The sequence below is a fragment of the Macrobrachium rosenbergii genome, chromosome 2 (assembly GCF_040412425.1).
Source record: "Macrobrachium rosenbergii isolate ZJJX-2024 chromosome 2, ASM4041242v1, whole genome shotgun sequence".
NCBI lineage: Eukaryota > Metazoa > Arthropoda > Malacostraca > Decapoda > Palaemonidae > Macrobrachium > Macrobrachium rosenbergii.
In genome coordinates, this window is record NC_089742.1 from 38796488 (window position 1) to 38814564 (window position 18077).

The 18077-nt window shown below is 37.2% G+C and overlaps 1 protein-coding gene across 3 annotated transcripts in view; it reads right to left on the reverse strand.

The window, feature by feature from the left end:
- Nucleotides 1-9931, reverse strand: part of LOC136845261 (transmembrane protein 263-like) — a 47450-nt gene extending 37519 nt beyond the window's left edge. The window contains exons 1-3 of one of the 3 annotated variants that reach the window (XM_067115401.1): nt 9553-9673; nt 9230-9403; nt 868-1084 (exon numbers count right to left, since the gene is read on the reverse strand). In XM_067115401.1, coding sequence (XP_066971502.1) covers nt 868-1084; nt 9230-9271 — 259 coding nt within the window. In that variant the 5' untranslated portion in view covers nt 9272-9403; nt 9553-9673. Of the gene's footprint in view, nt 1-867; nt 1085-9229 lie in introns of all 3 variants that reach the window. The other 2 variants (XM_067115390.1, XM_067115379.1) reach the window with 2 other exon arrangements.
- Nucleotides 9932-18077: the final 8146 nt, after the last annotated feature.

The window sequence follows — 18077 nt, forward strand, 5'->3', positions numbered from 1 at the left end:
TACATCCTGTGACTGGTGACAAATAGGAATCTACTTCATTTGGCATTTTTGATAGCCATGTTCCATACCTCCCTGATCAATGTCTCTATGAATTTGACTCAAAGAAGAAATAATGCCATTTGCTACTTCTTGCAGGTTCCCTCTTTTGCTAAGGAATAAACTGATTTTGTCATTTTTTGTCTCTTAAATTATTCCTTGTTTAGTTACATAAACATCAAACAAGGACTGTAAAGATGATGGATGCAACCACACAGGTTTAATTCAAAATGCTCCATTTGCTATTTAGCCATTCTCCATATGCAATAATGATTATTACAACCCTTGCCATTTTGCAGTAGCAAAATTTATGTAGTGATGGTACTTACCAGTAGGAACAAAATCATTTTAATTTATTGCTAGTCTGTTCAGAAAAGTGGGGCAAAACTAAGGCAGTCAATGTACAGTGTTTGTGTAGGAACAAATCTGCAAGAAAGGCAAAACTGTTTATTAAAAGACCACAATTAGTAGACTTTCCAAATGGGGCACCTCAAACAGTTTAATTGCAATACTGCCATGAAATCCATTTGCAGTACTAATTTCAACTTCACTGTCCTGCAGTTTTGTAAAGGTTTAACTAATATTAGATCTGTAGTAATACTGATGGTGTAAAGTTAAAGGTATTGATAAAGAATACTGTCCTATATTTCATTCACTGGCAAAAACCATCATTACTAATTTACAATGGATTGAGAATAACTATCCAAAAAACAGTAATTATATCTCAAAACCGGAGAAAACCTAGAATAGAGTACAGTCACAAACAAAACCCCCTTCAATTTCCATGAGAAGGACCTCTATTAGCAAAATCTTTCACATTCTCCAACTCACCTACAGTGTAAATCCCTGATGCTACTCCAGAAACTGCTCTACTCAAGTACCCTTGTGGTGGTTGTGGTTGCTGCAGCTGCTGCTGCTGCTGCTGCTGTTGTGTTTCAAGTTGACTCCCTGAAGATGATACAGGACTCTCAGGAGGACTATGATTAGGACTAGTAGGCGAACTAGGATTGGACGGATTAGATGGCGCAGCAGAATTCACATCAGCACCCTAAAGATGAAATCATAGTTTAGAAACAGCAAAATTTCACTACAACAGTAAATCTGTTGTTGCAGGAAATTATTTTCATGCATTAATGTTGCCATATTGTGTAAAGTTCTACAAATTTATGGAAATAATTGTAAAATTCTCATAACCAGGTAATGGTAAAGCAAAAATAACCACCTGTAGCTTTATAAGGTCTCATGAATAACAGCAATATCAAGTTCAAATTTATAGTGCAGTATATGAGCATGTCAAAATTTAGTGCCTAATAAACCAAGCAAATTACTGGAAGTTTAAATTGAGGCACTGAATATTGCCCTATAACAACCATTGCCCCAATCAACATCATTCTGCAGTGGAGTCCCTAGGCTTACAAAAAAGGAGAGGTGTCAGAGAACATATGTTTGTGAATCTTGAAAAGCCATTGGACAGAGTACTTTGCCTGAGGGGTACAATCAGGCATTTATCCTCTTTTTTGTTCACTTTCCTGTTGTTTTTAAAAGTGTGTAAGACAGGCTGATGACAATGCAAAAGTTGCTTGATGGATTAGCAGGAAAGTACCTTCATCTTTACCTAACTTATTCATACTGAGTATTTTATTTCTAAATCCATCTTGACTGTCCTCCCCCAGTTCTTGTGGCAAACCTGGTGGACTTTGTTTGCCCTACAAGGTGTGCCGACCCCACTTCGTTGACCAGTTGCTTCCGACACTTTTTTCATTGACATATGGACGTGTTATTTATACTCTCAACAGAATTTTTGTAAATAATGTACTGTTGTTGTTGATGGCATTGTTGCTTGTTGTTCTAATGATTTTTACAATGTCACTGTTGTTTTAAGTCTATTTATTAGTGTTGATACTGATTTTATATAGTTAATTTTAATTCTTCTGGGAGACATTGAGCTGAATCCTGGACCTGTTACTCATTACGGTAAGAAAAATTGCATAGTACTTTACTTAAATCTTCAGGGCTTAAGGTAAAATTTTCTTGATCTCCAGAGGTGTGCCCATAACTAAGATTTGATGTTTTTATCTGAGACTCGTGTAGGTAGTAATAAGTCAAAGGTTGATTTTTTAATCCCAGGGTTTGATGGCCCTGACTTTATATATTGTTGTGACATCCAACATGTGCAAGGCATGACTATATACCCATTTTTCGTCACAAAAATTTGGAGTGTGGTTGCCATGAAGTTGTTTTAAGATTTTCAGGAAATTCTACAATGTATGTATATATATTTGCTGTTTACCGCAATCCAAATATCAACGATTCTATATGTATATGACTGTCTCTTGGAGAGGATTAGTATGGCTCAGTCACAGGATTCAAAAGCTTCATTCATTATTTGTGGAGACTGTAATGCAAAGTACAGTGAGTGGCTAAATTCAAATTCCACAGATGAACATGGCAGGTCTGTTCTTGAGTTCTGTGTAACTTCCAGTTTTGTCCAGCTAACTGATGATCCCACCCACATTTCTGGTAACAGATTAGACATATTCACAGATGTTCCAGCTATTGTCATGTCCAAGGTCTGTGAATATATAGGCTCTTCTGATCACTATTATTACTAAAGTAGTTTAACCAGACCACTGAGCTGACTTTCAGCTCTCATAGGCTGGCCGAAGGATTTGATTAAAATACTAAGTCCAGGCCTGAAGTCAAGTCTTTAGGACAAAATCATCCGATACAAAGATGAATGAACTAAAATTAAATTAAAAACTGCACATAATCTGTCGTCTCATACAACAAATACATTTATAAGTACTTTTACATACATACTAAAACGGTATATTAAAATTCAGAATATAAATTAAACAAAATTTTTTAAATTTTTCTCTTTTGTAAAATTCAAATGTTAAAAGGGTTTTCATGATTTATTATTTACTTATTTTTATTCTCTTTTGTAAAATTCAAATGTTAAAAGGGTTTTCATGATTTATTATTTACTTATTTTTATATTTTATTAATTAAATTACAGTTCTTCAAGAACATCAAAACTAAAACAATTGAAAATGTGAAGGATTTCTGACCAAAATTTCTTTCACTGATCTATTTCAAAGTAGACATTCGTTTGTCGGTCATGCTGGACATTCACATAACACATGTCTGACCGTTATTATTACTGTGCCACTGATATGGACATATTTGTCAATCGGTATATTCCTAATGCCACCACTGGAAAAACAGTCTGGCTAAAATCCAGAGTCAACTGGAAACGCATTCTTGAAGCTTGTCAGGCACTTAGATCCTAATCCCAAGAAGCTAAATGAAATGCTGATGACTATTTTATGATGACTATTTTAATAAGATATGCCCCTAGAAAGGTCATCATATTTAGGACAAATGACTAGCCATGGTTTGATGATACATGTAGAAGAACCTACCACGACAAACAGATCAAATCCAACGCATGGATACAAAATAGTTTAATTGAAAATGACACCATTTTTGTTGAGTCTTGCCATGCTGCGAATAGAGCTTACTATCTTACTGTGCAGCCAAGAGAAATTACAATAATTACTTAAAGAGGAAACTTGAAGGAATTACCCAGCCTCATCTGTGGTGGACCAAATTGGCATCATCTATCTTTGGGTCAAGGTCGTCTTCCATTCCACCACTAACAGTTACTGGCCCTAGGAAAAAGGCTGAACTGCTTCATCGAGCTTTTGAAGCTAAGCAATCAGCTGAGGAAGTCCCTCTCCCTGATACTTGCCATGTTGGGAAAATTCTGGATAATCTTGACAGCTGGGGTGGACAAGATCCTGATGGTTTCTTCCCTTTGTTTTTAAGAAAGCTTCTAGTGAGTTGTCTCCCAGGATAAGTAGATTCTATAGATTTTTATGTTGAGGTAGTATGTATCTTTGGGGGTGAGCATAAGTTTAGTAATACAGTGTCTGTTCCAAAGAGTGGCATATCTGCAGACTGCAGTAATTAGAGGTCAATTTGTATTTCTATTCTCATATTGGAAGCAGTTAGGTACAGTACCTGTGATGCTCTTTTAGACCTGACTTGCTATTTGCAAGGGAACCTTGATACAGTAGGGGTTTTGAGTGCAGAGTAATTCAAACAGATTTTAGTGCTGCTTTCTTTTTAGTAAATCACAAGGTGCTTCTTTATAAACTTCAGAATCTTGGAGAGGGTGGATATATTTTTGGATTACTTCAAGATTACCTTATAGTTAGGAAGCAGCGAGTTGCTGTGGACAGGATCTTTGGTGACCAAAACCTATTTTGTCTGGAGTTCCACAGGGCAGTGTTCTTGGTCCACTGTTATTTTTAGTGTATACAAATGATGTGGTTGTTGGCCTGGAAAACAAGATTGATCAGTATGCTGATGATGCAACACTTGTGGGTTTACCTCCACTTATGAGAAATGAAGCTGCCTTCAGCCTCAATCGGGACGTGGACTGGGTCAGTGAATGGTGTAGTCAGTGGGGTATGAAGGTAAACTCCAATAAAACAAAAACACTATTGATTAGCAGATCTTGTACAGATTTCCTACGGTCCTACCCCATCCTCTCCTTAAGGTGGATGGAACTCCACTGAATGAGTCTGAAGCTTTAGTAATTCTAGGTGTAACTTTTGAGAAACATCAAATGAAAGTTTCAGCAAATGCCGCACAAAAGTTAGGTACTGTTTGTAAGGCCTCATATATTTATAACAGTGATAAAATCAATGCAACCTGTTTTAGGTTGTCGTTTATGCTTCCTTTACTAGAATGCTGTTCTCCGGTGTGGATGTCTGCTTCTACCAGAGATTTATCTCTTTTAGATAGAGTGGTTTGTGATGGTAGGTTTCTGTTTCCTAATAGCAGCAGTTATGACTTGGACCATCGATGGATGGTCTCTTGTTTGTCACTTTTTCGTAAGTTGTATTTCAACAAAAATCCCTCACATTCACAACTGAGCCCTGATCCCCTTTACCTGTCGAGAGTAAACTGATTCGCTGAACAGCAGCACCAATATGCAGTAAATGTGCCTCACTGTCAAACTTCTCAGTTCCAGAGTCCTTTATTCCTAACACCGTTGGACTGTGGAACAGTTTCCCAGAGGATGTCGTGCAACTGGAACTTCAGAAGTTCAAGCGAAAATGTAATGCATTACTACCCTAATTCTACTCTCCTTGTATTTTACTACATTTTTATCTATTTATTATTTTTTCTTTTTAATGAGTGGGATCTATTCTTTATGTATTTCCCTTTACCTCCTCTTACTTCTTCCTAATGAACACCATATTCTTAGGAAGGTTCAATTTCACGTCAATGGCTCCTGTGGGCTTGTTCCACATGAATAGGTTTCATCTTTTGAATAATAATAATAACAGACACAGAAAGGTGAGGAACCTTTTATCCAGAGTTGATTACAACTAAAAGCCCAACACACAATCCCTTCCATCCAGTAAGTTCAGCCAAGTAAGTCATCATTTAATTTTGGAAGGGAAACGTGAACGTTAAACTAACGAGTGTAAGATAACTAGCTATTGTGTGCAACATCTCCGTTTTATCCCCTCAAGCCATAATTTAACCTATGCATTGGCTGCTTAAATAAAGCTTACACAAAGCATTTAGTGGCTAACTGGGCAGCCAGTCCGCTAAACCTAAGCCACATGTCTACGCCCAAATACAACTAAATAATTACTGTTTCTTTTTTAATGAAAAGCGTCTATGGCTATTTCTGTACTTATGAATAGCTCCACTACAAGGAACAACACTGACTGGTATTAAAATAATCTTTATTATTATTCACTGAATCATATAAATTTTTTGCAACTTTTGTAATAAAAATTATTTTAAAACTTAGGGACCTATTATCTCATCTTTCTATGTTTCATCTTAATTATCAATTGCACATGTTTCATGAATATCTGTTAAATAAAAAGTAAAAACTTGTTCTGATTTCACTTAAAACAGGGTGAGGCTCCAGTTGGCTACTGTTAGTTGTAAGATTTATCAGTGTATGGCTTTATCAAACTTGTTAGCCAATTCTTGAGTAATCCAGCCTCCGTCAGTTAGCCTAAAGTTTGTATATTTAGCATATCTCAATCTTGAAACTGAAATGAGGGGTGGTAGCTCTTCTGATTTTCGTCCCCAAATCTAAGAACCTTGATAATTTAATTAATATTTTTTCTTGGACAGATCCCCACAACTAGGTACCTTACCAGCATTTTTATTTGTCTCAACCGAGGGTACAACTCCAAAGGAAAGCTTCAATAACTAGAATAAAGGCAGCATACTGAAGGTTCAAAATTATACACTATCCACATAAGGAAAAAAAAAATATACAATATCCACATAAGGAAAAAAAAATATACAATATCCACATAAGGAAAAAAAAGAACAAAAAAATCATTGTCCCACCTTCAGGCCAGGTCACACACCAAGCCCAAACCTTTTATTGTCTGAACAAGGGAATGCTGGAATGAAATGGTCATTTTTTCAGCCTTCTTGCAGAGAATTCCATGATGCTTACAGATCCATTGCAAATTGCAATCCAAAGCCAATAAATTTTTAATTCAAATCTCTTATCAATCTTCAAAGACTCCCTCTTGAGTTTTAATGCAAAATTAATTATACCAGTGTCATGTTGCAACATAAACCATTACAAAATGTTTCACAAACTTCACACAACATTGACCTTGGGAACAGTCATCAGGTCAACTTTAGCATAAAATTCTTCCCAGATCCTTGATGAACACCACATACACTGTTAGTGTCTGTAAACTTCAAAAGACAGAGATATCAAATGCAGTTTTCATGGTTCTAACTCAATAAGTTAGCAAGTGTCTCAATGGTGCATGAACCCATCTGGCAAGACAGAGAAATGGCTTCGTTCCTAGTACAGCATAATTAAGTTATCAAATTTTGTACAGAAATTAAAATAAAAAACAGCCTCCAATTTCTGGATGAAAGATACTGTCATGCAATACTTAAATGAATCAAATCCAGAAAAGGCAGACAAGCACATTAAGATGACTAACAAAACTTCCTGAATGACCTTGTCATTCATCACAACAATCATAAAATACTCAAATTGTACTTCCTGCTGACCTACATGTAAAGTGTAATCATATGCATCAAAGAAATAGCGCCAAAATAAGTGCTGGCTAGTTGCCAGCTGACTTCCACATGAATCAGTTGCATGACATGTATATACTTAATATCAAGACTGACAGCGGAGGTTACCACAGCTAAGGCTTGCCAAATATTTGGTTCTATCCCGAGATTGGGTGGTGAACTGCACACCCAATATTGATGAAAGTTTTCAACATCAGTGAATACTCATGAATATTTTGTAGGACTAATCATATATAATCAGGGGCATCACTTAGGTGAGCATGAAGTAGAGATAAATACTGTACTATAATTAATATGACAAAAGAATAAATAATTCTGAAAACTCTATTTTTCATCTGATATAGATATTGTCTGACTTCCTACAATTTGATTCTTTTAAATATTGCATGGAAGATACCTTTAGCCAGAAAATGGAAATAGGATTTTTATTTTCACTCCATTACAAAAATTGGATTACTCCACCATATACTGTACTGAAAACACTATTATTTATCAATCTTATACCTATCCTGTTCCATTACCACTGAGACGCAGCCAACAGTACAAAAATACTCAACAGTTGTAACTAATCAGACTAAATACCGAGTAATAACCCTGCCAACAGAATTTATACACTAATGATGATTCCAAGCCCAGATAAAATGGGTTAAAACATGGTTGACACCCTGACTTATAATTTTGCATTAAGAAAATGAAATGTCAATTAAACTTACAACACGACTTAGCAGTCTGCTGCAAGCATCGTGTTGAATGGCTCCATCAACCACAACAGTTAATAGTGCGTGCACAACTTATTTCCCTTAACAGGACTAAAAGGCTGTTACTGCCCCTCTTAGTATCCCAAAACTATCATTTAGTATCCTACATTAGGTTAGGCTAAGAAACATCTGCCTACATTACATGGATAATGTTCGTTTCCGGTCTGAACATCACTAATCGGTTTTCTAATTTCATCTTTAGAATCTTCGTAAAATATGAAAAAATATTCCTATATACACAATTCTCACAAACTAATATTTATCACAATAAAATATAAAATACATGTAAATGATTGGGGATTTTTTCTTTAGGGACATTTGATCCCCCAGGGGATAGTACTAAACACAGCAAAATACATTTGACCACCATGGGCCAGTACTAAACATGGTGAAACAGTCTAGATGAATCACTGTTTCCCCGTTTTTAGTACTAGCCCTCATGTGGAATTGGAGTTTAGACCTGAAACAAACTCTTACCCATTACTCTTTGACTTACCCAGCACCCTCGGTAAGGTTGGGTTTCAACACGTTGTTTATGCATTTTAGACAACTCCTATTGGTGCAATTCACTTGTTTTTGGCTCTCCTATAAGAAAAAAAAACTTCTACTTTCCCTCTGTGAAATCCAAATCCCACTAAATACTCAGCCTGGTAAGGGCCCAGTACCTTAGTTAAAGTTAGAAAGCATCCCTTATCCAATTCATATGTCCTTCCAACAGCTTCCCAATTGAAATCCCCTTTCTTGTTAGACATGGAGGGGATGTGTTATGGTAAATAGCCCTATGCATTTTCTACTTATGTCAAAAGCATCAAAATCACATGAAAAACTACTGGAAAAGCAACAGCTATGCTGAAATTCAATTAGACCTACAGATAACGTAAAATTTTACCGAAAATACGGCAATATCAAAATTTGCCATGCAGTAATAGCCCTGGCTAGACTACTTTACAGTTTAGCGACCCAGTTTCGCATAAAAGTATACAAACATGGTTCATTTCACACTTTAAATGGCCGTTTTGCTCTGTAGGCCTAGTGACTCCACTTCCCTCATATTTCTAAGCCTAGGCCTATTTCCCCTAAATTTTACGCAACTCTGACCAAATGAAATGTCCAGGTAATAGTGTATGTTCTATATTATAAACAATTATATTTTAATAAAACTAGGACATTTACTTTAAGTTAACGTAAAGTCTACGCACAGGCCAATTGAAATCTTGCCTCATCAACTTAGATGAGCAGTTTACCCAAAACAATTTTCATTCCGTTAAACATGGGCAGAGATTTAATTAAAAGACTAGAAACATACAATATTAAAAACTTACCGGTCTTATATAGCCGTAGATGCCCTTAATGTAGCTGGTCATGGCGACGAGTTATGAGAAAGAATTCGTTTTTTCTAACACTGAAGGAAGACGTGAGGTTCTCTCAATGTCTCTCAGCTCCGTCGAGCAGTTTCAACTCTCGAAGCGATCCTCAACTTATTTCACTTATCTCTCCTGCAATTAAGTGTCACTCCATTAAAAACAGCTCTTCCTATGAGCAGTCAGTTCATCATTAACTTCGGGTAACAATTCTCGAAGAGAAATTACCGGTAATTATAATGTTCTGTGGGAAATGTCAAAAGGTAAATAGACCTATGCCTCACTGTCTTTTGTTTGTTTTGGAGACAGGCTACTGACAACAGCTGCGCGTGGCAGATTTACCCATCTGGAAGGCGATTGGTCGGAAGATCTCCTCAACGGACCAATGGCCTTGCCGGATACATCTCCCCGCCTGCCTGAGGTACGAGGTTACAGTGCCTTTCGATGTCACGTGGTGCCAACTTAACACGATAGAGCAGCAACCACTTGATGATTGTTTTATCTTCGGCGGACAACTCATTGATGATACATGTCACGTCAGGAATAACAAACATGGTTCTCTCTGAATCAATTGCACGCTCTTACCAAAGTCCGCGATTTGTTTTTTGTGAAACAAACCAAAGTTATTCCTCAAGCGAGTGCCAACTTTGAAAAGACCGAGTCAAATCTTAGTTCCTTGACCTTGGTGAGGCTTCGCAGTCTTGTTCTTGCAGCATCGACAACTTCCTGCTTCGGTTAGATTTAAAGTTTCCTGCAATTGCAAGAAATAAGACTGTTTCTTAAGCCTTGAAATAACGCATGGCCAATTAAAAATTTGTCAACGATCAAAACTGGATATTTCACTAAACTCAAAAATATATTCTTCATGACCTCTTTATCGTTTAATCAATGCATCTCTCGTTCCCATTTCATGTCCTTGACTGACGTCATCAGACAGCACTTAATTTAATTAAGTGCCTCAGTCTGTTTTTTTTTTTTTGTCCGCACTTATTTCAAGATCTCGGTTTGTCCGATTGCATAGTTTGGTTGATCCTTGATGATTTGATGACTCTAGAAGTATTAAGACTTTTTGGCCTTGGTATGTTAATTACTAATAAAAATGAAAGCTGTGTTGCACAAGGCACTCTCTCTGTTAGCAGACATCGTTGAAATTATGTTAAAGATCCCAGATACCTACGAAATATGAAATGCATTCCATACTGAGTTTTAATGCTTTTATGTTATCATGGTATTTGTTCCCAGAGTGGCATTTTACGAAGAGTTTATTTTTATCCAAAGTAAAATCTATGATGATAGCAAAAAAGGGCGGAAGTAATATTCCAAAACATATATGTACAAAAATCAAGAGTGAATACTTCAAGCAAGCCTTCTTGAGAGAGAGAGAGAGAGAGAGAGAGAGGAGAGAGAGAGAGAGAGAGAGAGAGAGAGAGAGAGAGAGAGAGAGAGAGAGAGAGAGAGAGATTTCCACGTGTCTGAGGCGAAGAAATCAAAGACTGACCAGCGACTGGGTTGGCTGACTCTTTAACCTTCTATTTGTACTCTGGCTCAACCACGTGCGCACACACACGTACATATGCGGACAAGTGTTTGTACCCATATTTTGTGCACGCGTTTCCGCGAGTACAGAGATGGTAACATATGCACGCACCATGTAAAGATGATATAGTTATCGTACTTCGGTACGTGGGAATCCATAGGAATATCATTATTATTATCATTGCTGTTAATACCTGTTTAGGCATTTCTTGGACAGATTTAACAAGGAGACCAATTCAAAGTTTGCACTGCTTGATGTGCCTCCTTTGCAAACGTTTCTCGTTGCTTACAGCATTGCAATTCGAAGCACGGTTATGCTGTATGATTCTGAGTCACGTGTTAGTGTTACGAATATCTATAAGTACTGGAACTTACCTTGAAATCTCTGTAAGGGTTGATATTTGCCACAACCATAGACCTGGTAGGTGCAGTTATGAATTACAAATTTCCTTTCGTTGTTTCTGCCCCAAATTACCACTTGAATTATATTTTATTCATTAAACTTTCAGAGTGCTCGCGGGCTAAATGTGAAGTTCCATAATAAATTATGCATTTCCTGGGACCACAGTCGATGAATACCAAATTTTACAGGTGCCTTCAAGGGCATCTTGTAACACGCCTGAAGAAGAAAATGAAGGAAAAGAAAAAAATAAATGCATTAGAGACAAATGATTAACTAGATTCACGATGGGAGTATCCAGTTGAAATTATTTAAGTTTCATTTCCGTATCTTTTTTCACGTACCGATCATTTTCACTATTATATCTTGGGTTTGAGCATTAATTTTATAAATGAATTTTTCTGCACCCTGGGTACGTGAATCTCGAAAAAAAGGGCATGGCTGTTCATGATTCAAAAACAAACAAATGTCACGCAAAGGAAGAAGCTGGGAGATCGCAACAACTGCATATGTGCGCTCTCTGCTCTCTCGGCCGCCCCAGCAGGATCGAATGGTTGTTACTGTCCTTCTTCCAAACATATGGCGACAGCAGTGAGGCATTTGGCGAATAGGCCAAGGCTAGGTCAATGGAGACCGGAAGTTGACCAGGTTGTACCCTGTCGTTAGGTCGAATCACCTTCTGAAACAAAAAGACGAACCAGAACGAGAGGAGTTGGGCCACAGATTAGGAAACCCCTTCCAAAGGCCTGTCTTTGTGTCTACAACAGAACACTCCCTTTTCAGCGGGAGGTTCCTTGAAATCTGACAAGGTTGTGGGTTGTACACTTTACCCGAGGGTGACTTGAAGGAAGAGGCAATATAAAGCAACCTCATACTTATCCTTTAGATGAAGCAGGGTACAGTTGTTTGACCTGTTGCTTCAATCTCTGCCACCCTCTAGTCTGAGATTAACCCACTGGGTTTCCACTTTCGACGGCATTCGTATTAGAGTAATGTTTTCAGAGTTCATGTAGAAGGTAATTATCAAAGAGATGGCAATGCCCTCAAATCTCATAAAGGAAGTTAATTTACAGTATCAAACAGCTGACTCATCAATCCACTCTGGAGTCAGAACAGGTGTCACACTTTTTTTGTATTTGGCATTATCCTCAATGCATTAAAAAATAATAAACTCTAACTAAAGAGTGTGTACATAATCTTTATGAAAGTATAAATTCAGACGTATCATATAGCAATATACATGGGAATACGGATTCCAGTGAGAAGACGTGATTTGAATAGGTCTATTAGCTAGTGAGTGGAATTGAACAAATAAATGGGTTTGTAGCGTCGTCTGCTGAAAAGTCGCCATGCTATACACCAAAGAATAAATGTGACCAGCACATTGCATCCTGTCTCCTGCTTATTACAATCCGTACACACAACCTGACAAGATTCTTCGTAAATTCCAAGACTGAAGAAAGGATGCAATGTGTTGAATGATAACGTTGGGAAGAAAAGACCTGGAGAGTGATGCATAAGAGGAACACAGCCAAAGTGGGAGTAACAAATAAATTTTCACCCCGATACAAACAAGGACGAGGTTCAAGCATCCTTCTGCGGAGGAGGAAAGTATAATGTAAATATGGCAAGGTCGTTTCGATACCCCACACGAATCTGGGTCTCTCTCTCTCGAGAGAGAGAGCTCCCACTCTTATGACGAGAAACATTGTCATCCTTAAAAGATCCAAGGAAGCTGGCTGGCGTACTTTGCAAGCTTGAATTCGGAAGAGTCGTTAAACCTCTCAGTATAAAATGAGCTGAACGCAGAGTGGCTGCAGACTTCTGGGAGCTGTACTATTCATAGAGAAGCTTCCTGGCCGGTGAAATTTTTTTATCTTCATTTTTTTATTGTGAAATTTGTGTTAAATTTTCTTATTGGATTATTGTTTTTCAGTTAATATTTGGCTGTTCTCACCTCTATGTTGGAGTGTAATCCTGTTGTCGATCTCACTCTAACATATAGGTGAGAACAGCCAAATAGCTTGTGTAGCTCTGAAGAAGGATATGGCTTAATGGCTGAGACAGCTGTCGGCTTGGAAACGGATAACTAAAGAAACACAGTAGCAGTTTTTGGCTATCTTTCAAGACTTCGGCCATAAAGTTAGGAAGAGGTAATTAGATGATACGTGTTCAGTGGCACTTGACACATATAGGCCTACACGCACACACATTATATATATATATATATATATATATATATATATATATATATATATATATATATATATATATATATATATATATATATATATATATATATATATATATATATATATATATATATATATATATATATATATATATATATATAATCACCTTTTCCTTAGGTTCTCCATGAAAAGTGTATATCTATGATGACCGTTTTTGAAGCAAGAAACCAACCCGACCCAACATTGCTTTTATTACAAGACAACAGCGTCTGTAAACACTAAACCACCATCTGTGCTTGAGGGATCATAGTATGTATAAGATAGATGGTTATATAAAAGGCAACTGCATTCATGAGCGGAGAGAGAGCAAGAGAATTTAAAAAAATTGTCTCTTGCATAGACTACGTAGACTTGGTGTTGGGTGGTTGAGAGACTGACCGAATTAAGGCGTGTCAGTGAAAATATGTCGTCATATCAGATTTCTTGGTTTGAATCACCGATTCACTGTGTAAGCTGCCGTCAGGCAATTACCACGATGTGAGACGGGCAAGCGAACAAAGCAATGCCTAATGACCTCCGTAGGAAACAGCAGTAGGGATAATTGCTTTTAATGAGCTATTCCAAAAGTAATTTCAGACGTTATCGTATGAAAAAATATTGGCTAATTATAGACCTTATCTCTCTCTCTCTCTCTCTCTCTCTCTCTCTCTCTCTCTCTCTCTCTCTCTCTCTCTCTCTCTCTCTCTCTCTATATATATATATATATATATATATATATATATATATATATATATATATATATATATAATGTGTGTGTGCTGCGCTTGTGTGTGTCTGTAAAATGAGTGCGCGGGCATACCTGTAACATTAAGAGTAAACCCACATTTATACAAGCGTAGAAATTTCATCAGTTAATAGAGAGACCATTAAAAGTCGATGACCGGTTTCGTAAAATTTATCCAATCACCATCTGCCCGAGTCTGCAAATGACGTGTCATCTAGAAGGTCGTTTTAGACTCAGCAAATGGTGCGTAGTTCATTTTCAGGAAACCGACCATTCGCTTTTGCACTACATATCTATAAATTGATAAAATTTCCGTTTTACCTTAATCGGCAACGATTTTTAAGTATTTAGCTCTAATTATGTTCGTGCGTCTACGAAGTGACTTTGGGTGTGAATTTTAACATAATAAACATTAGCGAAAACTCAGTTTTATCATATTACCATGGTGCGAGTGCTTGAGTCTATAACTGTATAAAATATAAAACATGTCCTTTGCCTTAGTGTAACTGCGCATCGCCTGAACACCTGTTTGGCCCAGTGGCAGTTACAGTCGTATTTATAGAACGAACATACTAAAAAACCAACTCTATATACAGAACAGTAATGTTTGTTATATAACATGTGACAAATTACCCATGAAACATTCGTGAAGCTCCTATACTTAATTTTTCTAGTTGATGGGAGAGTCACACTGAAGGTGAATTTATCACTGTTAATGTTATCAAACTTGCTTCGCGCACGTTGCTGATGTCATTAAACAATACGTCACACTCACTTTCCAAGCAACTGACGTGACTGTGAGCCGAGATAAACAAAATACAGGGACCACTAACTAAAACGAGAGAGAGAGAGAGAGAGAGAGAGAGAGAGAGAGAGAGAGAGAGAGAGAGAGAGAGAGAGGATAACTGCCAATCATAGAAGAGAGCGATCATTGCGAATCATAGGGAAGATATATTATATATATATATATATATATATATATATAATATATATATATATATATATATATATATATATATATATATATATATATATATATATATATATATATATATATATATATATATATATATATATATATATAAAACAGCAAATCCTATGGTTATGTATTACGCTGATACGCTGTAAGTGTGAGCCGTGAAGATCGTGCAGCGTTGGAGAGATCATGTTGCATTTTTAATCTGCTAAGACGTAGAAATGCTGTCCTAAGCATTGATTGAACTAGCCACTCCATCCCGTTAAGGAAAACTGCGCATTCATTCCTTTCATCGTGTTTTGGGTCACTGATGGAAACCTTTTTCGCGCCATTTACAGCAGCAGGTGGATGATCCCAGATGCCACACTCCTTTCCGTTCCGTTGCTGAGAGTAGTAGCCAATGTTTCCTCAGTCTAGGGTTAGAGTTACATTCCTTGAATGAACGCCCAAGCGCTTTCCTTTCATATTTATTTACTTATTCATTTATCCGCTTATTTGACCAACTTTTATGTTTTACCTCAATATTTCCTTCACATACAGTCGTCCTATTCTGAATAAACTTGCTTGGTGAGTTCAGGGGCTTTACGATGTATTCCTTAAGAACAATAATACTTGTAATTCAAAACTTTACATTAAAAATTACTTGCTCAGCTAACCGAGAGAGAGAGAGAGAGAGAGAGAGAGAGAGAGAGAGAGAGAGAGAGAGAGAGAGAGGAGCCCTGCCACTATATAGCTTGGTGTTAAGTGTCAACCTCAGTCTCAGTATCCGTTTATGGAAAGAGAAAACAATTAAAGGCAACCGACATGTTAAGAGGTAAATGACGCACTATACTGCCAAGCGGTTGATTGTGAAGGTGAAAAGTCACGTAGGACTAGAGACTTTTGCTTACAAGGAAACTGGAGAAGATAGCAAAAGAGCAAACGTAACCTCATTGACTGCAAAGACAGGTTAGAAAAAACAAGGGTCTTGGTTTTTGGACATTCACGTTTAGCGTCACTGTTCCGGAATGGGATTATGACAAGGTAAATAATTAGAATTCCGATATTTTAGGGCTTGAGACGTCGTCGAAGCGTTATAGAATAGTGACGGAATATCCTCGGTGTAGTTGCAGAGAGCGAGTGATGAGCAGATTTATCAGTGCTGAAGGATTCACAGAAGTGAAAAAAAATATTTGTTTCTCAAATTTTGCCGAAGTGGTGGGAGATATTGCAAAACTTCTGCTTCTGGGGAAGTAAGAACAAACATTTCAGGATTCCAGGTTTTGCAAAGGTAAGAAAAAAAAAACTTTAAAGATCTAAGGTTTTGCAGAAAAGAGAAAGAGCGTGTTCAGATATTCCAGGACATTAGCATTCGCAGAGATGAGACTAGATTTTTCAAGGTCTCCGGTTTTCCAGAAGTGAGAACGACAAGACGACACAACTGTAGAAGTTAGGGAACTGTCATCACCACAAAGAACAGGTTTTACGAGTTGGTGCTTCCAAGGTGAGATGTAAATACCACTGACTCGATTAAGGAAAGAGAAAGGAGACAGACAAAGATGTTGGTCAATTAAGGCACACGGGGGATACTCCTTCCTTCAAATACTAAAATCAGTGAGTGTGTTTGAAAAATTTTGTATAAAAAGGCCCGGAGATGAATTATATGCTCTCGGAAATATTTGTGCATGTCGCATACCTCGTATATATATACAAGCACATGAGTATGTCGTCGTATCAAGTATCCACGTAGGTATGCAACATCACACACAAAACAGATATACAGAAGCTAGTGTCTTTTACGTGTATAATAGACCTTTAATTTTCCATAAGGCATCTGCAACCTGCCCCTTTTATTAGCAACATTGTTACTGTTGCTAAGAAGATGCTGCCAAATATAACCTTGGAAAAAAATCACTGCAAGAATCGCAAGCAGAGAGCGAGACAGTCTCATCCTATTCCTTAAAGTGGGAGCCAAGAGTGACAACACTATACCGTCCTTTTTCTCTCGAGAAGATTAGAGGTAATGGCCTGTAGACGCATAGAGAATTGCATGTAAATTAGGTCCCAGACACACGAGAGCTTTTTTTTTTTTTTTTTTTTTTTGTAACCATTGGTCTTTTCGATAAGGCGTCTGCTGGGAATGCAATTTTAAGGAAAATTATATAAGAGCTTATGAAGTGTTTTTTCTTAAAGTTATCAGATTTTTCCTTTTTACATTCTGGTAGTAGACTAAAACCTGTGATAAAGTTAGGGTGTTGTTGATAATGCAATGTCCTTGGAAGCAATGTGATAATATCGAGAAATATAATTGTTTGATGATGACAGTAGCGAAAGACAGAAGACAACGAAGGGAGAGGGAGGAAGAAAAGTTATCCCTCCTTTTTCTGCTTTATTACTATTATTCGAGCAAGCATTCATACTGCAAAACTTACATAGAGTTGAAGACCCATCCTGAAACAATATATAAAAGATGACGAATGACATTAAATAATCCACAAATAAGTCAAAGTGAGCATAAATACAGTAAGTGCTTAAATAAAAATGTAAATCAGAAAAGGCAAAGCCTATATTACCTCTAAATGAATACCTAAAGGAATTTCCTTCATACCTCTATTCAGGCAGCAAGTTCCTACTTCCTACAGTACTGGTTTGTCTATGCTAATTCAGCCTAGCATAATTATTTTCCACGAAACCAATTTCAACGCCGAGTAATTAACTCTTCCAACGAAGCTGTAATACAGTTGTGTTTCACAGGTGTCTGCTTGTGTGTTGGGCAGATCGACGAGGTAGGAGGTGGGGTTTTAGTTCGATATCCCACGAAAAAGTTAACAGAAACAAATTATAGCAGGAATATCCCTCAGGTCTGTGTGAGTGTGCGCGTGCAACAGTTATGATGTTGTCTTTATTTCTCGATTTCTTCACAATTTTTTGGATGCGCTGGC